General features: G+C 39.2%; 1 protein-coding gene across 1 annotated transcript in view; it reads right to left on the bottom strand.

Moving 5' to 3' along the window:
* TINAGL1 (tubulointerstitial nephritis antigen like 1) overlaps positions 1-27,448 on the bottom strand; it is a 527,427-nt gene that overhangs the window by 416,895 nt on the left and 83,084 nt on the right. The window contains exon 3 of the mRNA XM_044083684.1: positions 2,319-2,382. Within this exon, the coding sequence (XP_043939619.1) occupies positions 2,319-2,382 (64 nt within the window). The remainder of the gene's footprint in view (positions 1-2,318; positions 2,383-27,448) is intronic.

The following is a 27,448-nucleotide window of genomic DNA, read 5'->3' as shown; positions in this document are numbered from 1 at the left end:
TTTCCAATTACTTTTGGCACTTTTTCCTCGTATAAGTACATATCCACTGGATACCGGAGTTCATCAAAGTGTTTCTTCTGCTTCCCAAATATTCCCATCAGAAGTCTGCCCATCTAATTGCAAGTAACACAGGATAATTCTTGACTCTCTCATAGTTTATAAGGACATCTCTGATTTCAGCAAAAAGTAATTCTCCATAACCTATTCAAATATCTGCATCTTGAAGTGGATATGCTCATATTACATTTTCTGTATTGTGACTAACAGTATAGCTCAGAGGGTAAAGGCTATGTGCTGCAAAGTTTCATCCTTTAGGTTTGTGCTTGAATCTTTTGGTAACTAGTTTTGCATTGTTCCTGCTCTGATAAAATGTCATCACAAGAAAAGTGTCCCTGGATCTCCCTTTATATTTTAAGTTGTGTGCACTAGCATGAAAAATCTAAAACAAATCTATGTTAGAGCACCTACTGGAAGGTCTGATAGATAGCTACAGAAACAAGTCATAGTGATAAAAGGTGGCTAATAGTTGTGAACTGTCTTTGCATGCATTAAACATTCTACTGGTAACAGCAGACCATGACTCAATATACTATAGTTAGTGTTAGAGCATTGGAACTATTGCAGAAACCACTGGCTGAGTTAGGAGATGGTTGCTGATGTCTGTGCAGGTACACAGCAGACTACTTCTGATTATATTATGTTTGGTTCTACAGTCTCTTTATCATCTCATCATCTGAACTGCATGCCTTAATATTAATTTTATTTCAATGATTTTATGACGGATATGTCAGGTCTTAAATGCAGTACAAAGCTCCTTATAATATGTGTGTTGTTGTATCTTTCGGCTTTTCCCGGTTAGGGGTCGCCACAGCGGAACTCCGGTCCGCTAATGATTGGCAGTAGATTTTTACGTACCGACTTGCCAGGCCTGACGCACAACCTTCAATTAAGGTACGCCCATTCACGCATGTCTCCACACAGAAGACGCTTTAGCTGAGAATCGAACAGGACAACGTCTTACTGTGAGGTGACAACGTTACCGCAGCACCACCACTGCAGCTCCTTATAATATGTGTGTGTGTTTCGTAATTCAGAAGATTTGGATGAAGAGGACAAAACATATGCTTCTGTCAAGATGATTTATGCAAGAACTACTTGTGTTTGTTTAAACACCAAAAATTAAGTGTAGCAATTAAAGTCAAACTTAATATACCACGTTCTGTACAGATGTGTCACATCAGTTGACTGATACTTCACAATACTCACTTAACAAACAAAAAAAATAAACTAACCAGAAACTAACTAACCAACCAGAAGGAGTGCAGCATATAAAATAGTCTAAAATAATACGAACTAAGAGAATACCACAACTGATTATTTGGAGCAATGCAAACAGTCAAAGAGAAAATACAATTAAACGCACTACTGAAAAACTCTGCATGATAGCTACCAACAATTATCCCATATACTGAGAAATGTGGCATTCAGCCTCTGTGAATCAGTAATGCAGTTGTCTAAGTTACGCATAGACACAAGTTGTATGACATGGCTTGTGTATAGTGTTGACACATTCAAGCAAGTCAATTACTGTTACAAGAATGTGTAGAAAATTCTTTGCAGAACATCAATTACCTAGCTGTAATAGTAAACAGACATATGCCAAGTGCTTGTTGCACTATGCAGGGAAAAAAATTCATAATGATCCAGGAAGAGAGAAGTAAAATAAACATAAAGGTGAGAGAACATAAAGGATAGTAATAATTCTTCACAATTAAGGACTCACATCTAAGACCAATTAACATTGTCACTAAGGTTATTTTCTCAAAGCCACATGGGCATCCAAAGTGTAAGTAGCTGAATTCTTATGGGACGCACATACACACATTTCGAATAAGTCAGACATTTTCCCCCAGTGATATTATCTGTGTGAGTTTCTCATAACATTGTGAGTCTGATAACAAAAATCTATACACATGAGCTAGCAGCAATGCAGAAGACATCAAAGGTTGGAAGTTTGTTTTAGACTTTTCAATAAAGAAGAAAAAAAGCATATCATTAATTGATCTTCTATCACAGCAGTATACTTAAGGAATACCTGGTATTAATTGTCATATGACTGCCATCTGATTGAAAAAAGATCTGAAGGTATAGTTAGGAACTTTGAAGATGCAATTTTAGTTTCGATATTTAAAATCCCACAAATCTAAGAAACATTATTTACCAAAATGTATATCTTTATCTATTATTTTGCACTTGGATAAGCATACAAGTTAAAGAATTAACTTTAAAAACAATTATATTTCGAATTGCACACTTACCAGAGATTGCAGTTTTCTTTGTAAGTTGCTCCAGACTTGAAATATTGATTATTTCTTCGACAGTCTAGAAAAAAATAAAATAAAATATCAGTAGAACCATGAAAATAAGTGTGGTTAAATGTAACCTTAATCTACAGCATTTGTTTTGGATAAAGTATTCCAATTAAATGTTAAAACGTACTTATTTAATGACATTTGATTACTGGGATAGTCGAACTGGGTAGAAGCCCGTTTTCAGTGTGGGCCTGGGGAGGAAAGTTAAAAAAAATATATATATGCACTTTATGCTGTACTATGATTACTGTGTTATAGATCCATAATAATGCACTTTAAAAGAGTTAATGGTAATTGCTTCCTGAGACAAGTACACACACACACACACACACACACACACACACACACACACACACACACACACACACACACACACACACACACACACACACACACATCTATCTATCTATCTACACACATACATGGTATCCAACACCAAAACCCAGTAATCAGAATTGATGAAGCCTAATACCCAAAATGAAAAACTGTTTTTTTTTTTTTGGCTTTCTGGCCATCTAATATCACTTTTAGCTGCCATCTTTTTACTTATAATCTCTATAGATAAAACACTTTGATATGACAGTAAGTCAGAACTGCGTGTATAGTGACTGCAAGAAAAGCGGTATTTTTCTTCATGTTTTATGACAGTTTAATGGAATACTTAACTGTCAGTAACAATATAAATGAGACTAGAAATAATGAAACTTTGCCAAACAAAGATGCAAAAAATATGGAAAGATAATACATGGAATATTTGTATCACCAGCCAGAATGTGATACTGACTACATTACTGCTACAATTACTTGAAAGAGAACGGTAGCACTGAGTCAAAAACAGTTTTTCACTGAAAACTGTTTCATAGATTCATATATTCACAGATTGTTATTACGCTAATCATCTACAAACTTAGTCAGCCATAAACATTCAGTTTGCTTCCACTTCACAGAAATAGATGGCAAAAAGGAGCAGGCCCAGTACCAAGACTTGACTGAACTCTTGGATGAGGTGGCCTCACCTATTTTGACTTCCTGGTTCCTATCAGTGAGCCAGATGGTGATAAAAGGGTTTATACTTAATTTCGGGAGCTTACTTTAATGTGTGAGTAGAGTAGAACCTCAGATAGTGCTGTTACCATAAGTTCATACTAGGCTAACTGTCCTTGTGGTCGTTTTAAGCCTAGCCAATCATCTCATTTAAGTATCAAATTATGCACCTTGTATTTCTAAATAAACAGCTTAATCAGTTTGCAACACCCAGAAATCAGTTTGAGCCTTTACTTTAGTTTTAGGTGTAAGCATAATAATTACACAGGATCATTGTTTACTTATTCCCTAAAAAGATAGTATGAGAGACCTAAACTCCAAACAGGATACAAAGCTGTGAATTTTGAAAACTATTGTTCATTTGGTAAATATTAATTTGCTACCTTAACTCTGTGTGTGTGTGTGTGTGTGTGTGTGTGTGTGTGTGTGTGTGTGTGTGTGTGTGTGTGTGTGTGTGTGTGTGTTTACCCTTGACCTTGTTGCCTTTTTGGAGACCTGATCATAACCCTCAATATGACATATACTGTAACAGAGGGAAGAAGGTTATTTCTAAGTTAGTCAACACTTTTATATTTTATAGAATCAAAAGAAGTTAAACTAAAAACAATTTACTAAATGTTGTTGAGCCTGGACCATTTCGAATTTTAGTAGGAATAGAGTTCCTGGCTGGTTTTAGTGTATTATTAGATGGCATTGTTCATGTTCAATACTATCACCATATTCTTTCTGTATAGCTAAAACAGACATGCATGTATATTCTTGGCATACAGAATGGATATATCCTTTCTCTGTATCACATCATATCCTAGAGGTTTGCCACTGCTTTTTGATAGTTCTTTGTCATTTTAAAATATTTAAGTATAATAATTCAGAGGTAACATAGTCTTAATTTTTAATGCTTCCTTTCCCTATAGATGTATTTTTAAATGTTAGGTTGCCTCTGCCTATGATCATTCATCATTTTGCTCCACGTCAGTTATGCTCCTCAACAAGTTCAATCTTGCTTAATGTGATTTTCATTTTTAGCACAGGTTTACAGGCATTTTTGCAGAGCTCAGCATTATCTGCAATTCTACAATGACTCCCCACTAATATTTGAAAACGTGCACGCTGATTGGCCAGCCCAACCAGCATGCCTGTTGTAAATCCCACAATATACCAAAAAAAAACGGAAAAACGAAACAAAATGAAAATAACAATTATTATTATTTTATTATTTTACATTTGTTGACCGGGCTAGTCTAACTGGATACATGCCCATTTTCAGTAGAGGCCCGGGGAGACAAGTCCCAAGATAGAACAATGAAATTAACAAGATAACAAATAAGGAAACATTAAACAAAAAAATCATATTTACAATGCATATTACAGGTTATCACAGTAAATTCAGCAGTGCAGCATACAGGCATAACATGGCATGCTAGTACAATCAAGATGTTTTAGAGGGAGATAGTATTATGGTTACTAAGGAAGGAATTACAGTTAATGAGTAGAAGGGGTAGGAAGAGCAAAGTATTAAGAGATACATAACTAGTCAGGCTTAGTACAGGGGCATAACCACTGTGTTCTGAGGAACACTTTCAATTTGTTTTTGAAGCGTGATACTGAGGGAAGTGAGGAGAGTTCACTGGGGAGGAGATTCCAGGCTTTTCCAACAATATTAGAAAAGAGGGAGTCACCAGCCTTGTTGTTTGGTTTAGTGGTATGTACTAGAAGTCTCTGAGAAGACCTTAAGGATTTCAGGTTTTTATAGGGAGTGATGAGTGTGGATAGAATAGGAGTTTTGGAAGGTTTGTAAAGAATGTTGTGGGCTATAGATAGTTGATGGAATTTAATCAAATTTTGTAGTTCAAGCCATCCAAGCTGCTTTAAATTAATGCAATGGTGGGTTCTAAATGGGTTGCCTGTAGCAAATCTGGCAATGTTATTGTAGGACATTTCCAATTTGCTAAGATTATTTTTAGATAGATTAGTACAAATTGGTGAGGCATAAAGAAGTGAAGAGATTAGATGAGTGTGTGCTACAGTGGTTTTAGCTGAAGGTAAGAGGAACAATTTTATCCTATGGAGAGAGCCATGTTTTTTGTTGACAGTTTTTATAGTATTGTTAATATGGATATCAAAGTTCAGATTGTTGTCAATGGTGATACCCAATAGTTTGGTGGTTGGTTCAGGGGATATAATAGTTTTATTGGTAGAGATAACTGAGAAATCAAAAGGAGAGGACTTATTGGTGGGAGAGAAGAGGAGGAGTTTAGTCTTTTTGGGGTTTAGGAGAAGGCGTCTATGTGTGAACCATTGCTCAACTGTGTTAAATACTTGTTGGGTAAGAGATTGAAGTTCAGAAGAGGAGGTGGCTGAGCATATCAGTGTGGAGTCGTCCGCATATTGTATGCATGTGGCTTGGGGGATGGCAAGGTGAAGGTCATTAATAAATATGGAAAAAAGTAGAGATCCTAGGATGGACCCTTGAGGGACACCAAGGTTAACGGGCAGGTGAGTGGAGAGAGACTTGTGCCATAGTACGGCCTGTTGTCTTTTATCAAGGTAGGACTGGAACCACTTTATAGAAGATGTATCTAGTGACAGGGATTTCAGTATTTTGATGATAATTTGGTGATTTACCATGTCAAAAGCTTTAGACAGGTCAATAAATAGAGCTGAAGAAAGCTTGTTAAGATTGTGGTTTTTGTTGATACAATCTGTGAAGGAAAGAAGGGCAGTATTAGTGCTATGTGAAGGCCTGAATCCATGCTGACAGCTGGAAAGTAAATTATTTTGGGTTAGATGGTTAAGTAATTGTCTGTGAATGCATTTCTCCATGATCTTTGCCAAAGGAGAGAGAAGGGCAATGGGGTGGTAGTTGGAGAGTTCAGTGGAGTGTCCACCTTTATGGAGGGGGATAATATGGGAAATTTTCCATAAACTGGGGATATGACTTTCGGTAATAGTTCTATTGATCAGAATAGAAATGGGATAAGCAATAGCTTTGGCTGATTGTTGTAGGAATTCAGCAGGTAGTTGGTCTGCTGAGGGTGAGCATGGTTTTAGTTTCTGTAGAAGGGTTAGAATATTTGTTGTTGGGACAGGTTGAATATGGAAAGTAGGGGGTAAGGTTGATTTATAGGAAGGTATAGTGAAGTTATTACGTGATAGTTGACTAGCTAGTGTTTGTATAGCATTAGTAAAAAAGGTATTGAAAGCATTAGCTGTATACATTGGATTTTTGTGGTCAGTATTTTGAGGGTTTGGAGTAGTGGATTGACCTGGATGGAGTAGTTGGTTAATGCTAGCCCAAACTTTTTGTGGGTTGTTTTGATTAGTTTGTTGGGGTTGTAGGTAGTAGTTTCTTTTATCAGATATTATAGCTTTCTTGGTTTCATTTCTTAGCTGTCTAAATGTTAGTTGTTCTATAGGGTTTTTAGTCTTCCTCCATTTTGCCCAAAGTTTGTTTCTAAGATTTATTTTATGTTTGGTTTCTTTTGAAAGCCATGGAGCAGATTTGGTTTTAATTCTAATTAAGCTGGTTGGAGCATGGTGGTTGAGAATGGCAAGGAAGATGGAGTTAAAGTAACTAACGTCTTCATCTAAAGGGAGGTTTTGTAAGGGAATACCATTTGCAAGCTCTTAGTTCCATTTGGAATAGTTCAGGGTTAAAGTACTTTGTATATCTGATGTTTTTGACAGATGTTGGAATGGGAGAGTTGATTTTATGCCTGATGATATAGGTAAGAATGTGGTCACTTAAATCATCAGGGAGGGTTCCTGAATCATAAATGTGAGGATGATGGTTTATGAGAATCCAGTCTAATAAGCTTGATTTCTTGTTAGATTTATTTATCCTGGTGGGGGAGGTAATGGTTTGGGAATACCCATATAGGTTAATATGGTTTGTGGGGAGGCTGCTGCAGTAGCAGCTCCAGTCAATGTTTGTGTCACCTAGGATTATGGTTTCTTTGGGCAGGTATTGGGAAAGCCAGCAAAGTATGTTTTCCATGGTGGCAGTGATTGTTACAAGGTGGTAGATATATGCAGATAATATAGATGGATTTGGCATTGTTAAGATGAAGTTTGGAGATAAGAATTTCTGCATTGGAGTCTATAGGTGGTTTACAGTTGTGAGTGGTTAATTGTAAGCTAGATTTATATAGGATAGCAACCCCACTAAAGGTGGAGGAGTGTCAATATTCACCAAAGATATTCACACCACCAGGCTAGTTGCCCAACACAATGCGTCTGAAATTCTCCAGGTGCTACTAACACTAGGTAAGACTGCAATCCAAATTGTAGCTTGCTAGAGATCCCCCACCATACCCCAAGATTCTCACTACACCTTTCTAAACATACTGGAAAATATTAAGATAGAACCAAACACCCAAATACTGGGTGATTTTAACTACCCTGCCATTAAATGGGAAAACTACTCATGTACCAACACCTTTGCCCAACGGTTCTTGGAATTCATAAATTCCAATGCCCTGGATCAACTAATCCATAGTCCCACCAGGGGCTCACCAACATGGGAAATTGATGCTCCACACCTATGGTCACCCCCTTGTTAGTCAGGTCTGACCATAAGCTAATCACCCTTAACATCCACATCCCACTCCCACCCCCCAGTAAGGAAACCTCCATAAAAATCTTCTCCAAAGCCAACTTCATGCTACTCAATCAGAAGTGACAAACTTTATGACACCCATGCAGACGGGAACTGAAAGTTCAACTGCTGAATCCTACACTAAGGCACTGTATGAGAACATCCACTCATGCATGAATCGTGCCATCCCATATAGAACCAAGATGCTCTCATCCAAAAAAAAGTAAGCCAGTCTGGTGGTCCCCTGCCATAAACAAACTTTACAACAAAAGGAAGAAACTGTTGCAGAAAAGAGGAAAATCCCAGGATGCAAAAAACTCCCTTACCAGCCTCAGTAAGAAACTGAGATACCTCATAAAATCCTCCAAAGCTAGTTATGAAAATAAAATTTCCAAAGATTCCAAAGACAACCACAAGGCATTTTATAACTATGTCAAGAATCTAAATGCAATGCTCAGATCTGCTCTGAGCTAAAACAGAATGGCATTAAATATACTGATCCCAAGGATATTGCCAATATCCTGGCAGATCGATTCAGTGCCAACTTCACCCCCCTCTTACCCCCTAAATGGCCCATCTCAATACCGGAAGATTGCCAAATTCCAGTAATAACGGCCACACAGGTAAAAAATGCACTCTCCAAAGCTAAGAATCCAGCATCCATGGGACCAGATGACATCCCAGGCTGTGTACTACATGAACTACAATATGAACTGGCACCTCACCTAAGTGTCATGTTTAATCATAGCCTCGCCTCAGGTTTCGTGCCCACTGAGTGGCACAGAGCTACAGTTATCCCACTCCACAAGGGGGGATCCACCTTGGATCCTGTAAACTACCGTCCAATCAGTCTGACAAGCCTTATCTGCAAGGCCATGGAGTATATTATCATGGAACTTATAAACAAAGACATTGGCAACCTTCAAACACTGGACCCCACCCAGTTTGGGTTCGTGAAGGGCCGATCTTGTCTCCTGAACCTGATTGACTTCTTCAAATCAGTCTCCAAAGCCATGGACAAGGATAAGGTGGTCCACGCAGCCTATCTAGAACTTGCCAAGGCCTTTGACACCATCCCCCACTTTGGAATCATAGATAAACGTACTAAGCTAGGCATTAATCCCTATGTCACCCAATGGGTTGCTAACTGGCTTACTGATAGAACCCACACTGTAAAAGCAGCCGACTCCAAATCCAGCTCCAGACCAGTGACAAGTGGAGTACCTCAGGGTTCAGACCTGGGACCGCTCTTGTTTGGCATCTACTTCTCTGAAGTACAGGCCAACACTAAGGGACTCTGGCTAACAAAGTTCGTAGATGACTGCAAACTGGGAGCCATTATTGAATACCCAAATGATGTGGATATTCTACAAAAGGGCCTTACAGAAACAGATGCTTGGTGCCAGAGCCATGGGCTCAAGCTCAATGCCAAGAAATGTATAGTTATCCCCTTTGGGAAAAAACATGTATCCGTGAATTACCATATAGATGGCAGTACACTAAACACTGAAAGTGTGATAAGAGACTTAGGGACACAGGTGAACAGTGGTCTCACCTTCGATAACCACATCACCACAACAGTCAGGAAATCCTTCTATGTGGCACACCTCATCACTAAGGGCTTTTCATCCAGAAAAAAGGAGGTCATTGTCCCACTGTACTCATCCCTCATTAGACCCCATTATAGAATACAACGCCCCATTTGGTATGTACCTCTCAAGACATCTGCAACAACTGGAAAGGCCACAGAAATACCTCACTAAAAGAATCACAGGCCTAAAGCAGATGCCCTATGCTGACCGCCTTAAAAAACTCCAGCTATTCTCTGTCACATATCATCTACTCAGAGGCGATCTCTGCTTAACATACAAGGCCATGTCAAACCCAGAGCTGTTGGACATGCTACACTTAAAGAAATCCCAATGCCTCAGAGCCACACGCTCCAGGGATCTAAACCTTGTCATCACAATAAACAAAACATGCTGGAGGGATAGGTTCCTGACCCAGAGACTCCCCAGACTCTGGAATAGATTTTCCATACATGTCAAGCAGAGTGCCTCTTTGGCCCTCTTCAAAAGAAACATTGACGATTGGATGGGAGAAAGGAAATTCACCCCGGGGATCACGTCAGTCACCCTGCTAGACAGGGGTCCAGGGAAGTAAATAGTGTGGGAGGAAATAGCCAGGGAATTGTTATGGCTAGGCTTCTATAGTCCCTAGGGCTGATAGCCTAGTACCAACCTATGAACCTATGAACCACCACCTTTCTTGGATACTCAGTCTAGTCTCAGGATATTATATCCACGTGGGATGATTTCATTGTCTTTGGTTACAGGTTTTAACCAAGTTTCTGTTAAGCAGAGAATATCAAAGGAGTAGATTTCAGTTAGAGCTTGGAGTTGAGTTACTTTATTGTTTATGCTACGTATATTAAGATGAGCAATTAAAAGGGAGTTTGATGGTTTAGAGAGGGCATGAGTAGGCGATTCTTTGTGGTTGAGGAGAGAGATAGGAGTTGTTGTTGGGCCTGGGTTAGAGTAGATGTCTCCTTCCTTTAAAGAGAGTAGTAGACTTAGATAGTTTGGGTTGGGGAATCTGCTGTATAGAGGTAGGCCTTTCCTGGGGTTCTGATTGTTGTATTTTATGTGTAGTGTTCTGTGGTATTTAGGAAGTATGTAGTTAGATGAGGATGTTATATTAGCATGAATAAAAAGGAGAGGAGAGTTTGGAGAGTCGGTTTCTTTCTTGGGGTAGTTTAGGTATGGGCCTAGTGGGTTTTCAAAGGAGGTGAATAGATGGATGAGGATTAAAGGCGGCAGTAGTGAGAGTGTGAATAAGAGTGGGACATAAGATGGGATGGGTTGTTTATACATTGTATGAATAAATATAGATTGTTTGTAGGTAGAAAAAGAAATTCACTGGGTGGAGATGAAAGAATCGAGTAGGGTGTGGTGTGATAAAAGGAGAGTGGTGAGAGGTTAATATTAGTGCAGTTGGGGAACTGGAGAGTGTTTATAAAGTAAATGTAGGAGGAAGAGTGTGTTTGAAGAGTAATGGTAAGAGCAAGAGGTATGTAATGAGAGTAATGGTAAGAGGAATAGGTGTGGTTAGAGAGTAATGGGAAGAGAAAGAGGTGTGGTTAGAGAGTAATGGGAAGAGGAAGAGGTGTGGTTAGAGAGTAATGGGAAGAGAAAGAGGTGTGGTTAGAGAGTAATGGGAAGAGGTGTGGTTAGTAAGTATAAGGGTAGGACCCCTGGGGGTGGGTGGGAATTGGGGGGTAGGGAGGGGAGCGGAGTGAGCCCGCAGGGTGAACGGAGCAGCTAGAAACAGATACTGAAGCAGTTAGCGAAAAACAATCAGCTAGGCTAATTCCGGTGGTAGGTTGGAATAGAATACGGGCTAGAAAGGTGTCTGTGGTCTGTAGATATGGAGGGGAAAAAAAGAGAGGACTAGAAAGGTGTTTGTGTGTTTACAAACATGAGAGCCTAAATTTCCCAATGGCAGCATCCAAAATCAGTATGCATCAGTCACTAGTACTTTTAACTTATACTCTGTGCAACAGAAGCCAATGTACTTACATTTAGAGACATACACTCAACTGCGGTGGTGGTGCTGCGGTAGCATTGTCGCCTCACAGTAAGATGCTGACTGGTTCAACTCTCAGCTAGAGCGTCTTCTGCGTGGAGATATGCGTGAATGGGCGTACCTTCGTTGAAGGTTGTGCGTTAGGGCTGGCAACTCAGCACGTAAAAATCAACTGCCAATCATTAGCGGATCGGAGTTCCGCTGTGGCGACCCCTAACCGGGAAAAGCCGAAAGACACAACACAACAACACTCATCTAGGACACCACAGTAGTTAAATCCAGCAGGGAAGATTTTAGATTTAAAGATGGCTCCAAGCTATGCAAGCAGGGTAAAAAAAACTTCTGATCTGCTCTCAGTGGGTAGGCAAATAAAGAATGACAAAGTGTGAGCCAATGAAATGCTAAGGAGAGCCAAATGAGGGAGGGAAGTAACTCACTTCAGAGCACACAACACTATTAATGGAAGTGAGTCAGCAGAAACCCAAGATTACCCAAGGACAAATAAAGATTTAAAGTCCTGCAATTAAAATGCAGGGGGGTTTACAGGTCCTAGAGTGGGCTAAAACCTTTGACAAGGATTGCAGGGTAAGTGGTAAAGATAGTCTATTTGGGCTATACTTGATATCTGTAGCCAAATTCAAACTTTTCCACTGGGAATGACTGTAAAGGAAATTATTAGGCAGTGGGTGTAACAGTGGGGTTAGCTAAAAAGGGTTTCAGGTGGGGACAGGGTAGATCTGATTGAGTGTGTGCTACCCTACATATAAGGAAAGTTGAACACATACACTGTTCTTTGCAGGGTAATGTTAATGGAAGTAAGTCAGCAGAAACCCAAGATTACTCCAAGTAGAAATAAAGATTTAAAGTTCTGCAAGGAAATGCGGGGGGGGGGTGCAGGTCTTAGAGTGCAAGTCTCAGAATGGTATTGTACAAAGTACAAAGTGTCAGGAATACAAAGATATTTAAATGTAAACCTACACAGGGTGCTTGTAAGACACCAGAAGATAAACTTTTAAATTATCCTGTTTAACTGAGAAGCAACTTGCAGATAGGTCCAGAGAACAGGAATCAGCACACTTTTGCAGTATAAATCTATGTAGCTGGTAGGTAGAGTAAACAGGGTACTTGTAAGCAGGGTTGCCAGATGTCCCTATTTGGGTGGGACTGTCCCGACATCAGCAGCCTGATCCCGAGTCCCGCCCTGCCAGTTTAAATCCGCTTTGTTTGTTTTTTTTTTTTTTTTTTTTTGATTGCTAAACACGGAGCTTCTTGTGTTCCGCATTAAACACGAGAAGCTCCGTGTTTAGCGATTTTTGATTGGCCCATATGCCGGTATACGGGCCAATCAAAAATCGCTAAACACGGAGCTACTTGTGTTGAATGCAGAACTGCAATGCATTAAACACGAGAAGCTCCGTGTTTAGTGCAGAGCTACTGTTCTTTAATGTGGAACTATGTTCCACATTAAAGACTTTTTTTTTTCTGGTCTTCACTTGTTCACTTGCCGTGAAAGACCGAAAGACCTTTTTTTTTTTGTCCCTACCTGGGGGGGCTGGAAATCTGGCAACCCTGCTTGTAAGACACCAGAAGATAAACTTTTAAATTATCCTGTTTAACTGAGAGGCAGCTTGCAGATAGGTCCAGAGAACAGGAATCAGCACACTGTTGCAGTATAACTCTAAGTAGCTGGTAGGTAGAGTAAATTTAGAGACATACACTCATCTAGGACACCACAGTAGTTAAATCCAGCAGGGAAGATTTTAGATTCAAGCGAAGAACCACCAAGCTGGAAGACTGAGTACTTTATTTAAACAAATCCCACAGTATACCAACGGAAAAAGATCCGGTCACCCGGACTTCTTTCCATGGGTATATAGTTTCAATTTTTTTTTTTATTTCTTAAAAAATAAAAATAAAATCTTTAGCCCTGACTCTGAACATACCAGAGAGGCAGCTTGGACAAAATACTAGAGAAATCAAGTACATTATTTAAAATTAAACACACGTACCTGATATCCCTTGTATTTCTCCATGCTGTTTCTCTCCTACCCCTAAACTGCCCTAAATTTTTTTTTTAATTAAAAAGAGAAAAAGAAAACAAAAACAGAGCAACAGAGACTTTCTTTTCTCCATTGCTTCCGTTTCAAAGCATTGACGTACTAGGTATGCGTGGGAACACAAGTCCCATACGCATGCGCAGTACATCAACACAAGGAAGGAGTATACCACCAGCTGCAGAAGAACAGTAATACGCCATTATACAAAGACCTTATTTAAGAAAAGTAAGTATTATTTTCTTAAATAATGTCACTGTACAATAGCAATAACTGACTCTGTGGTTGTGGTATATTGAAATTTACCCACAGTTGGCTTTATTTAATCACTTGGGCTTCAGTCTCGTGATTAAACCACACCAAGAATGGGTAAATCTTCAATATACCACACCACGTCATCAGTTATTACTTAAGTATACCCTACTTGCACTGTAAACAAAATAGTTCTACTTGTGAAAGCAGAAAAAGAAACAGAAACAAATACAAGCTACAAGGCCACTCAGCTATTATGTTATCCATATAAGCATTGTATTTCCATCTTAGCCAGCTATGATGACCACTTTTCCATGCAGTTATAATGCAAATCAAATGTTAATATATGTGACAGACAGAAGTCTTGCAAATTTTCTTTGGATATGATTTAGGTTACCAGCAGCAAGTATATCACTTACATTTTCTTCACAAAACATACCATTTGTCAAGCCACATTATTTTGATTTCTGTTGTTACCTCTCAGAGACAATCTGCTCCTGAATATTATTTGTTTTCCAAATTCTACTAAAGTCAACTCTGAAAGTGGCTCTAACAGGTAAAACCCAATTGATCACTCAGAAATCCAAAGGGACATATAAATGCATGCAGAGAGAATGCTAAAAATGGTCAATATGACTTATGACACTAATCTATGTAATAACAGAAAACAAAAATCATGATGCCACCATTTTTATTTGTTAAAACAACCAAGCAATTTTATTTCTGTTTGCTTCTGAAAATTTGAAGAACTTCACTGACAACGTATATTGTCTGCTTTTTGGAGACATATTTGGATTAAGCTGGCGAAGTCCTTAACATGAAATTTCTTACTTCATTTTAGTCATATGTCTTTTCAATTTACCAGCAATCTAAGAAACAATTACAAATGTCATATAAATAAGTAAAATTAAATCAGCAGCCAATACATAAGACAATAATTTTTTTCAGAGCTCAGTCTGTGCAATCTATTGTGACACTGGCTCAACAGCTCTATACTTAAGGAATAAATAGCACTTTATCTAATGCCACTAAATAAAGAGCATCTAAAATGTTTAAGTGAATTGTCCCAAGGAGCGTGTCCACACCTGTATAGCTTTTACACAGTTTTTTTTCCTAAAATCTGTCTTAAATTTCCCTTCCTACGGGTCTACAAGATAAGACGAAGAGGTTTGTGTTTCTGCCTATTGCCTTTTGGATCAGCTAGTTCTAGTATAAAGTTCCTTATTTACATGCTTTGGCTATATTTTTATAAGTTTTAGGAAGGAGGGATTCTTGAAATGTACATGGGCAGTTGGAATACAGAATCAGCTCTGATAAAAACATTTCTGCAGATTTGTAACAATGCATGTACATGAAAACTTGAAGGGTGATGAATTAGAAGTGCAACAAAGGAGTTATATTTCTACTTCTTGGATGGAGTGGTGAAGTGGCAGGATGTTTTCTGTCTTTTTCACTTAGTATAAATATTTTCTGTTCTTAACTTGTACATTAGATGCTACCTGTATGTGAAATGGCAAACTTTAATAATTGTAAACAAGTGAGTAATTAATGTACCCTCTCCAGAATATTACAGTTTTTAGTTTGTCAGTTGTGATGTATGTCCATTTTACAAGATTCCTGCTTTTTTACTATATATTGTTTGATAACATGAAATTCCTCCACTTCAATGTGTGGTATGAATATGCTATGGTGTTACAGTATTAAACATGAAGGCAGTTTGGAAGGAGTAAATCCTCCATTACTGGCTGTAGCTCAAGAGCATGACCTATGGTGTAGCATATCAGCACTGTACTGGGACAGATCATTGAAAACACTAGTGAAGTCAATCATTTAATAGGGGGAATATTCTCATATATCATCACTGTAAGAATGAATTGTTATTGCCTGGCTGACTGACAAACAAGTGAGGAGGGAACACAATCTCTGAATGATGAGCACAAATTAGTGGCAAACAAGTTAGGAGGTAATACAATGTCTATATGATGAGCACAAGTTAGTGGCAAACAAGTGAGTGGGAGCACAATCTCTAATGATGAGCACAAGTTAGTGGCAAACAAGTGAGGGGGAACACAATCGCCAAATTATGAGCACAAATTAGTGGCAAACAAGTGAGGCGGGAACACAATCTCTCAATGATGAGCACAAGTTAGTGGCAAACAAGTGAGAAGGTAAAACAATGAATAAATGATGACCACAAGTTAGTGGCAAACAAGTGAGGGGGGAACACAATCTCTTATGATGAACATAAATTAGTGGCAAACAAGTGAGGGGGGAACACAAATCTCTGAATGATGAGCACAAATTGTGATTACATTTACTGGCATGAGACTCGCCAGAAATTTCAGATGTCTACACTGGTAACCATAATGTTTCTCCAAAACATTTTTTTATCCAAAATTATATATTTGAAATGTCTAGAGAGAACAATTAAAGATTTATTCTACATACCAAAATTCTTAATACAGACTTTCAGGAGGAAATCTTTCTATATTGAAATGCTCCCCTTCTCTTATTTTAGATTATATCAAAATGTTCTCTGTCTCTGTCTCTCTCCCTTACATGGGGAGATGGACATTGGTATAAAATTGTGAAAGTACAGTAGTTCCCCTTTTCTAAGCATACTAGTGCCATTCTGGTCGGGTGGTATCGTAAAGCAGCAGATGTGTCAGTGGCACGGAATTCTTCTACCTTTGACATCAGACCTTAAAATGTCTTTGAACAGTGTTACACTGGCTGATACTATATATTCCATGAGGCATTATTTCTTGCTTCTTCTCACCTTGCAAAGGCAGTAGATGTACTAGATGAAACAAACAGAGTACTGTGAGAAGTGAACAAATGGGCTAAGAAACTCACATGCACTCAATATATGATTTAATACAAACAACATGATTTTGCAAATGAAATACAGAGTTCATAGGAACTTTTCAGATTAACTATAAGAAATTTATTTGACTTAAATATAACAAAGAAGAAATATACTCTGGTTTTAGTGATCATTATAATCTTGAATTGCTAAATCATGAGACCAGAAGGTCACAAGATGAGAATGCTGATGCTCGCTTGTTTGAACCATGTTGAACATTGAATCTCCTGACATGTGCAGACACAGAAAAAAGTGCTAACATGGGTCCAGAGGGAGGGGCAAGTTCACGTGTTCGAACAAGTGGTCAGAGGGATTCTTGCCTTGTGACGTTCTGGTCATGTGATTTAGTGATTTGATATTGTAACGATCATGAAAACTTGTAAACCCATTAAATGTTTTAATACATGGTCTTTGATGTGTAGATTGGGTGGGGCAAAGGGGTGCCCTTGTATTCAAGTTTATCTTCTTCAATAACATATCTTTGAGAAGAGAGCACATTTTATCAGACCTAGTATTATTATTATTAGAAGTATCTGTAAGTTATTTATTATAACAGTCAGCTATTTTTTTATATATTTCCATGGTCATGCCCTTTATACCAGTAGTATTCATTCTCAAAAAGAAATGCAATTAGAGAGGATAAAGTACAGCAACCATTACTTTTTTTAATTCATTTATAAGCCAGAATACTAATCTAATTGCCATAACAAGTGACTAACATCATCTTTGTACTATATTTTGCTGTGCGTGTATTTATGTTGCGGAATATATAGACTACAAAAAGGCAATCAGACTCTGGTACTCACAGCAAAATAGTGTAAGAGAAACATTATTTGGCATAGCTGAGGTCACAGTCAAAATAAAGTAATTTTCTTCAAATGGCTTCAGAGAAATAATGCTGTCAAATGACAGTGTCTTTACTCTGGCCACTATGATGGACACAAGGAGGCAGACTGGACAGAAAAGAATATCTGAAAAACTGAAACTACATTTTTAAGGAAAGTATGGAGCAAAGATAGACAGGAGATGAGCTTATATAACTATGAAGCAAGTAGGTAGAAATATAAAGGAATACTCAATTCATTCAGAAGTACAAGTTATAATAGGCAGCCCTAAAACAGAAGATACAACGAAGAGTTGGTTAAGAGGCATTCAGGAAATGTTGATAGGGATAGGAGAATCAGATACTCAGGGGAAGGGGTGAGAAACATTTTAGTGGGTTGTCTGCATGAGTTAATGGACTGAGAAAAATTATGTAATGTTCTGAGATTTCTATGACGTTACCCTCATGCTATCATATTTGTGTAGTATAAATTTTATTAACTATTTTTAGGAATTTAGTAGCCACTGCTGTTTACTTGATTCAGCTTCCTTTTCTACAGGCCAGTGCTGCTGTCATAAATCAGTAAATCCCAGACTATGATTAGTGCCTGGGTGCTTGAAGGACCACATCGTGGAGGTAGGTGGAGCAGGATGTACACTACTGCATCCCCTTGGGAGAGGGGTGATTCAGATGTCCCTCCCTGGGACTGGCTTTTGGCTCAGTCTACTGCTCAGTATCAACCTTTGTAGTAACCACATGGAGCATGCACTTGTTAGTCAAATGTGTTGTTAGCCTCATCTTTAACATGGGTAGCACATCTGTCCACTCTGGGATGCTGTTGAAGGAAGTAAAGTACCCTTACCGTTGCCTGCAAGATGGACCCCCTTTGGACAGGTTGTGCCCCAATATTCCTGTTAGACTGCAGAAAGAATGGGCATGTCCAGCTGGAGGAAGGCTTGATGGTCAGCAGGCATAGAGCTAAAGGAACATGTAAAAAATTACAAAGGCAGTGCAAAAGTACAATGTGATCAACACATTTGCATAAATAATGTTCTTCTGCCTCCAGTAGTTCTCCTTCTGGTACAGTTTTCATTATATTCTAACTCTTCTCAATGCCTTTTCTTGTTATCAGTGTTGCATGTAAAGAAGTGCACTGTGAGATGAAGTCATACCTACTTAGACAGTGAAAGAGATTTAGACAAGACAGGACAGATAAACATGCACTGGTTGTGCTGCAATGCAGATTGCAATTAGATAATAAACTGTTTTTATTAAGAAAGCTTCAATGACTAATATACAAAACAATATCCCTTTCCTACTGACATGTTTAATTACAGTTTGTTTTATGAGACATTTTCTTTCTCTAGAATGCAATAAGATAAATCATGTTTGCTTTTTAATTACCGATTTAAATCCACCAAAAAGTCAAGTTCAGTGTGTAAGCATAGATGGGGGCCATAAGTCATCTAAAGTCTGGTGAAAGTGGATAAAATATGTAAATTTTAACATTACTTTTATTTGCAAATCATGTATGCATCATTATAAACTACACTTTGGCTGCTGTCCTGCTGTTTGCAAATGTGCTATCAAAATGTATCAAAGGAAAGTATTTGAATTAAAGTGCTGAGAAAACAAGAGACATTATGTTCAAAAATTTAACCTGGGTTTACTTATTACTGAGCAGTTTGTAAAAGGTTGCATTCCTGGGAGAGTTTAAAGCATTAACATCCTCTGCATGAAAGAGGCATGCTGTTACTCAATCTCCATTAGACCAGCCCAGTTTCTAACAGCTATTTGGTCAAGTGTTCTAACTGGCAGTAGAGAGTGACTCAGAGGAAAAGCATTTTGAGGGGTGGTTTACATTATACATACCTGGCAAATACCTCACATCCCTTCAGCTCAACATACAAGAAGGATCAAAATTTCAACAAAAGTCAGGCAAGCTACGTCATGAAACTAGAACACTACAAGATTTAAAAATGCAGGACCCGAGGCTCATGAATGTTTACATTTCTGACTGCTAAGTTAATATGCAGTTAAAGGCATTTGAAACGAGTCATAGTGGGTTTACTGGAAGTGTGTGATGGGAGATGATTTGAAATAAATCTTTTAGATTCTAAGATTGCATAAAGTGTTATTTTTCATTAAAAAAAGTAATTTATTAAAAACATTTCCTTGATAAGCCGCAGAATAAAGCTGACACACATAAAATATGTGAAATGTGTTTTCTTCATTGTAATGCATGCCTACTTGCTACATACAGTCTTCATGTGATAACCTTGAAATACACACAACATGAGCTACTTCCTGTTTGACTACCAGTGGGCATATGCATTCAGGCCTATGCATCAAGTTATCACATGGTATCCAGAAAAGGAGCAGTAATAACCCCAGCAATAGCCGAAACAGTTGTTGGACCAGACGTTATGGACTTTTATTATCCATCCCAGGGCTCAGAGTCATACTGTTAAATTATATACGAGTAATAAAGAAGCACTGTATGATACTCACCACAGTGGAAAACTGACTTAAAGCAAGACAAACTGAATGCCTGAAATACATTATTCTTCAAATGTCTGACAGCATGTACATGTATGTTACCCTTGCCAAAATATATCTCCTGAGTTGGACTTTCTATGAGATCCAAGCAAAGTGCTCCACAGGAATAGCACTATTTCTAAAAGTGGCCTGCACTTGCTATAACTGCCCAGTCCTGTACAATAGTCTCCCAGCTAACTGTGTTGTGGATCTTGACGTTTGTAAAGTTTAAGCATACTGTGCTACATTTCAGTCTGGCACTTATCACAGAGGGGTAAGGCAGTGAGCTGTAGTTTCTATGGTACAGGGTTTGCTGCCCTCATTTGCCAGCTGTGTAACCTTGAGCATGTCACTTAACCAGGTATTGTTCCCAGGTCACACCTGAAAATGTACAGTGTGTCCACTAGGTATTATTTATTTAATAATTAATTATTATTATTATTAATTTTTCTTAATTTATTGATTTTGACTTTAAATTATTGTAAAGGTCTCTAATACCTAAAATTGCCTTGTCAAGGTAGTTTGCTTAAGTTGTTTTGCTGTAGCATTACATTCAAAACTAATCTTTCTTGGTGTTATTACATCAAACGGTTAGCAGTGCCTTGTATAGACACAAGCACCCAGAAAGTAAATTTTATCTATAAAACCTCCCTTGGAACTAAAACTTATAACTTAGTGTGGCTAAAATAAACCCATTGTGGAGAGACAAGCTTAGAGCAGGTAGTCTGCACACTAAACAGCAACTATCAAATCCTAGCATTAGCCCAGTCCACAGTCTATGTTAGCCCAATCAAATACAGGTCCAGACAACAAGGATATGCAATTCCAAATGTCTCCTTAGCCAACTTGGTAGATATCAGCATCATACCTCACAACTTCTTAGTGCAAGAAATCTGGACAGAGACAAAAATAACAGGGGAAAAGGGTAAAAAATAGAGACAGATTTTAAATATTGCTCTTACAGACTTAGTTGCTAGAATAACAGGTTTTGCATTAACATACATTTTCTGAAGGATATGAAGCCTGAAACTTAAATATCTTTCATTATTTAGTGACTTCAATCCTCAGTGATTTGCCAGAAATCTACAAATTCTATGTGGAACAGACCAAAAATATGAGGCAAAAATCTGGACATTCGGTGAAAATCTGGACAATTGAGAGGTATGATGGATATCATGAGACAATGTAGCAATTATATCTTGTTCACAGACAACCATTTAATTCTTAAAGAAATAAACACAGTATACAAGAGATGCACATACGCAATTTCACTGGAGGCAAAAATTTTCCACACACACACACACACACACACACACACACACACACACACACACACACGCACTACATCTACCACAAACATTGTCCACCACATGCATAGGCCAACTTACGCTGAGGCACTAAAAAGCAGTCTTTCTAAACCTCAAAGACCTCCTAAGCCTATAAATGGGGTTGCCTTAGCAATCTCTAAAGCACTTACCAAATGAAACACCAAACACCACACATATGCCTACACCCTGTGGATCCCCAAGAACAATGTCCATAAGTCAAGGAAACACATTGCCCAGGAATCTTATCTTAGGGGACTCCATTGTGTACACACAGATGCCACACTCACCAGACTGAACAAGGAGAAGATAACAGGTGCTTATCTGGAGCCAGGACCCACCAAATTTTCCACACATGAGTCACTACACCACAGGTACCAGTACAATTCTATCATAGTCCATGTAGGGTTAATGACTTGAGATGTACTTCCCTGGACTATATGAAGACAGACATTGTTGCTCTCCCTGAATAGGTTTCTCAAACAGGTATATGCCTTCCATTAAGCAGTATTCTACCTTCACTAAGGATGATGCAACACTATGAAAAAAAGATGATTGACTTCAATAATTGGCTTAGTTTTTGGTGTCTTTCTGGGGTGATTTAATACTTCTCAGCATGGGAGGATACGGTTAACAAACCATGTGGCTTTGCAAAGGATGCTCTGCGCCAGTCTTTCTTGGGCTTCTGAATACTTGTTAAAACTTTATCAACCCCCATAGAGCCTTTTTTAGGCAAAGCCATATTGACAAATCCACCAGTATAGTAAATAAACCCCAAAGAAACCTAAAGGTATTACTGCTCAATTATAGGACCCTAAAAAAGAAACTCCAAACCCTACAAGCTCTCCTAACTCTGGAGAATATAGACATCTGTGCCTTTACCAAAACATGGTTTAAATTCACAGAAAACACTCCAGCAGTGCAAGGCTTCAGTGCCTTCTACACATACTAACCATCAGCTGCACAGACAGAGACAAAAGGTACAGGGGTCTCAATCTGTATTAGCAACAAGCATGACTCTACATCAGTTAAACAGGATGATGCCCAGGAATGTATCCACATGCAAATCACTATAGACAAAATCCCATACCATATCCTAACCAGCTATAGATCACCCTCTATGTCCATACAGTCCCATAGCTCATACCTAGTCCTACTGTAGACACTCACCATTATACCAAATACCTTGTTCATGGGATACTTTAAATACCTCTCTGTAGACTGAGAAACATTCACTGCCTCATACACGCAGGCACAATGATTCCTGGATTTTATAAAGACAAATTCCCATAACCAGATAGTGCACACCCCCACCAGAAGTTCAAAAATATTGGACCTGGTACTCACCAATATGGGAGAGTTCTGCACATCTGCCAACACAATGTCAACTCAGTAACCCAGCAAAACAAGTAACAGTTAGGAACTATTCCAAAGTAAACTACATCCAATTCAGTGCTGCTTCCAACCACAAGTTCACAGCAACCTATTCAGAATTGTTCACAGAGACCCTTTAAAGCCATGCAAATAGCTGTATAGAGGCTGTTGTACTTACTAGAGGTAAGCCCAAAACAAACTCTAAAAACAAACAGCACTAGTGGAATCCTGACCTTAATAGCATATATATTACAAAACAAAAAAAAAATGTCATGCAAAAACAAACAAAAAAAAAATGTCATTGCTAAACTTAGAAGACCAACTCCCACAATTATCTAAACAGGAAACCAAGAGGACTAATTAAGTTCCACGGGGTGAAGACTGCCTCACAGTCTAAAGACAATCACAAAGTCTTCTACAGCTCTGTCTGAATCCTCAGGGGTAATACAGATCATTATGCTGAACTGGTTGTCAATGGTTCCACCTTCACTGAGCAATGCAACATAGGGAATTTGCTGGCTGACAAATTCAGCTCAAACTTCACCCCTCACTCTTTCCTGTCTCCCCTCATGAAAAACCTACTACCTAACCCACCCAACTAGGGACAAGGTTCTGACAATACTCATTAAGGCCAAAAATACAGCATCAAGTGCGTCCTGACAATATACCATAATGCTTCCAAAACAGCTTGAAATATGGCCTGTCAGGATTATTTGAGTCACTTTTCAACTATAGCCTTAAAACTGGCTTTGTACAATGAGAATGGGAGACTGCAATGGTTATCCCACTTAACAAGGTGGATCATCAACTGACCCCAGAAACTACAGACCTATTAGTCCTATTAGTCTAGCATACAAAGCCATGGAACAAACTGTAATTTAAATGATCAATGAAGACATAGACAACCTTCAGACACTGGACCCAACCCAGTTTGACTATGTCTACTAAACCTGGTGTACTTCTTTGAGAAGGTCAACAAAGCAATAGATGAGGGGAAAATGGTACATACTGACTACATGGACCTAACTAAGGCATTCAGTACAATACTTCAATCCTGTATATTTGACAAATTCACTGAACTGGGCATAAACTCCTACATGACTATCTGGATTGTCAGCTGACTTAGAATGTAGGAAGTGGTAATACCACCTCTACTAAGAGACCAATCATCAGCAGGGTACCTCAGGGCTCTGTGCTGACATCACTTCTATTTGGCATCTACTTCTCAGAGGTAAAAGGTAATGTCAAGGCCCTTTGTCTGACTAAGTTCACAGATGGCTGCAAACTGAGAACTGTCATAGACTCCCCCCATGACACAAGCATCTTACAAGAGGATCTAACACAAACAAATAACTGGTGCCAAAGTCATGGATTAAAAGTGAAAGCTAATGAATGCATTTTAGTGCCTTTTGGGAAAACTGCCACCAACCTTTCTCAGACCCATCATTGAGTATAACACCCTCTTTGCAAACACCTGACCAGACATATGCAGTAGATGCAACACCATCAAAGTTTCCTTACCAGCAGAATCCAGGGTCTAAATACATAGTCCTGTAGATATTATCTTAAAGCCGTATCTCTATCTTCTACAAGTGAGAGGCGATCTATGCCTGGCATACAAGGCATGCTCAGATCCAGCTCTGATGGACCTTTTGCACATCCACAAAATGAACAGCATCACAACAATAGATCCAAAGATTTAAATTTTGCTTGTGATATAAATATGACATTTGGCATAACGGTTAAGGTCTTTGTCTCCTATGCACAAGGTACAAGATTCGATCCTGACCTCCGGCCAATGCCTATTTGGAAGTTTGCATATTCTCCCTGTGTCTCTGTGGGTCCCTCCCACTTCTGAAAAACATGCTGTGTGTTTCCATCTCAAACTCACCACTGAATGGAGCTGTGGGCAGCAGCACCAATCCTACATGGTTCCCTATAGGGGGAGCAGCTGCATAGACCAACCACTTTGGGCATCCAGTGTGGTGCACAATATCTTCAAGATAGGAGAACACAGCAGCGTTTTCCACTTGACAGTGTAAAATATGGCTCTAGGTGATTTGGTCATGTTGATTAATGTCACCAAAATAGGCATGGGTAGCTGCCAGTGATAAGTGGATTGAGGACTCACCCTACTCTGACCTACGCCAGGCATCCATGCTAATGGTGGGAGGGGTGTATGTGCCCCTATTTGTCAGTGTATCCCCGGCATAAAGTCCGGCAGTCCTTGGTCAATAAGCTACTGGCCGGCCGGTGTCCGCTTCTCTGCCTGGGTTAATGGGGATAGCTGTTTTGTGTGAAATCTGGACATAAAAACAATCAACCTACCGTCAATAAGCTATTGGCTGGCCAGTATCCAGTTCTCTGCCTGGGTTACTGGAGATAGCTCTATTGAGCGAAAGCTGGATATAAAAACAATCAACCTACCAAACATGAACTAAGAATTGCTACACTCAGTGTAGGTTTACTGAATAAGGCAGTGCTTGGAAGGGGATGACATGATGGTACGGAGGAGGCTGGACATCCTATACATTCAAGAGACAAGATGGAAGGGCAGTGCAGCAAAGCCACTTGGCTTGGGATCCAGAATCTACTATTCAGGAGGAGGACAGGCTAGAAATGGTGTCAGAATTATGTTGGGAGATAGGCTTCAGAAGGCAGTAAGGTATGTCAACAAAATTAATGACAGACTAATGGTTCCAATATAATGATAGGGCAGTATGCATATTCTCAGCCTATTACCCACAGCAAGGTGTAAAGGAAAGAATACATCCATACAGTAGTTTCAGGACCTACTAGATAGAGCAGGACAACATGAACTGGTGTTGATAATGGGTGACTTAAATGAACATATCAAGACAGACAGAATAGGATAGAAGGAGTGCCTGGGTCCACATGAGTGGGGTAACAGGAATAAAGAAGGAGAGAAAACTCTAGATTTCTGTTTGGCAAATGGCCTGATAGTAGCCAACACATGGTTCAGAAAGAGACACAGTCATAAGATCACATACAAGTGTGGCTGGTAAGCATCCTTCTAGTCAGGAAAGGGCTCTGGGGTAGAATCAGTGATTGCAAAGTAATTCCAAGTGAAACAGTTCGCTCGCAACATAAACTACTGATTGCCACAATACCCTGCAAGCAGTGGTCAGAGAAAGATCTAACGTCAACAGAGACCAGGATGAAGACCTGAAAGTTGACTGGAGAGAAAGCACAATAGTTCAAGGAATTACTCAGGACTCTAACACCCCAAGAAGAAGAGGAAATAGGTGGAGTTGAAGAAGAATGATAGCACCATAAAACAGTGTGTGTGAGGACTACAGAACAGATATGTGGCTGAGCCAGGTATGGAAATAAGGTACATAAGGAAAGCTGGTGATAGAATGCAGAAGTCCAGGAAGCCATCAAAAGAACAAAAGAGTGCAGAAAGAAGTGGGAGTTGGAAAAGACTGACCAGGCTAGGAAGGACTACTGGTTGTCTAACAAAGAAGTTAAAAAGGCATTGCAATAGCAAAGAATAGGGTGCTGAGGCACTTTACCAGCTTTTGGAAAGTGACTCAGTAAGTGACACAAAAAAACTATATCAGGTTGCAAGGCAGACAGAACGATGTAGAAGATAGCCACACACCATTCATAAAGATGCCAGAAACACGCAGCTCATCAGTCCATAGGACATCAAAGGCAGATGGAAGGAGTACTTCCAGCAACTTCTGAATGAAGAAAACTCCACAGAATCTACACTGCTCCAGACACTACCCATGATGAGAGAAGAGCAGGAGCCCACCACAGAAGGAGTAAGAACAGCTCTAAGGAAAATGAACTCAGGGAAAGCAGCAGGCTCAAATGAGGTCATAGCAGATATGATAAGGATGCTGGGTGAGATAGGGGAGGAATGGCTCCTGAGAGTACACATAGCAGTGTGGAGAGAAAGACATATTCCACATGACTGGAGAATAAGCATACTCACGCCAATCTACAAGAGCAAATGGGGCATCCACAACTGTGTGCAGTACATAGATATCAAACTCCTGTCACACTGCATGACAGTTCTGTAGCATGTGACAGGTAAATGGATATGCAGAGTAGTAGAAAGTAAGACTGGAGATGAGCACTTGAGATTCAGATCAGGATACAGCACAACTGAGAGGATGTTTGCAGTGAGACAAACAGTTGAGAAGAAGCTAGAGGAACGAGTCTAACTGAGTATTCCTAGACTTGGAGAAAGCAAAAGACAAGTTTCCAAGAAAGTTGGTTTAGGCAGCACTTCTGTGCTTTAAAGTCCCAGAAACATTGACAAAATCAGTGCAGGCTATGTACAAGGACATAATGATTCAAGTATGAAGTGTGTGGTCTCACAGACGGGTTCCCAGGGGGATTGGGTGCACATCAGGGTTCAGCACTGATCCCACTGCTGCTCATACTGGTGATGGACTACATCAGCAAACAGGTCAGAGGGAACAGATCAACAAAGTGGCTGTATGCCTAAGATGTGGTATTACCGGCATACTCTGTGCAAGAACGTCAGCAAAGAACAGGGAAATAGAAAGCAAAACTGAAGGCATATGGGATGAAATTAAGTACAGATAAGACAGCGGTAATGGCAGCAAACTGGGGAAATCAG

This window comes from Protopterus annectens, chromosome 9.part0 (assembly GCF_019279795.1).
Source record: "Protopterus annectens isolate FY-2018-M chromosome 9.part0, PAN1.0, whole genome shotgun sequence".
Classification (NCBI taxonomy): Eukaryota; Metazoa; Chordata; order Ceratodontiformes; family Protopteridae; genus Protopterus; species Protopterus annectens.
The sequence above is the reverse complement of the archived record's forward strand: the minus strand, read 5'-3'. Positions and strand labels throughout refer to the sequence as shown.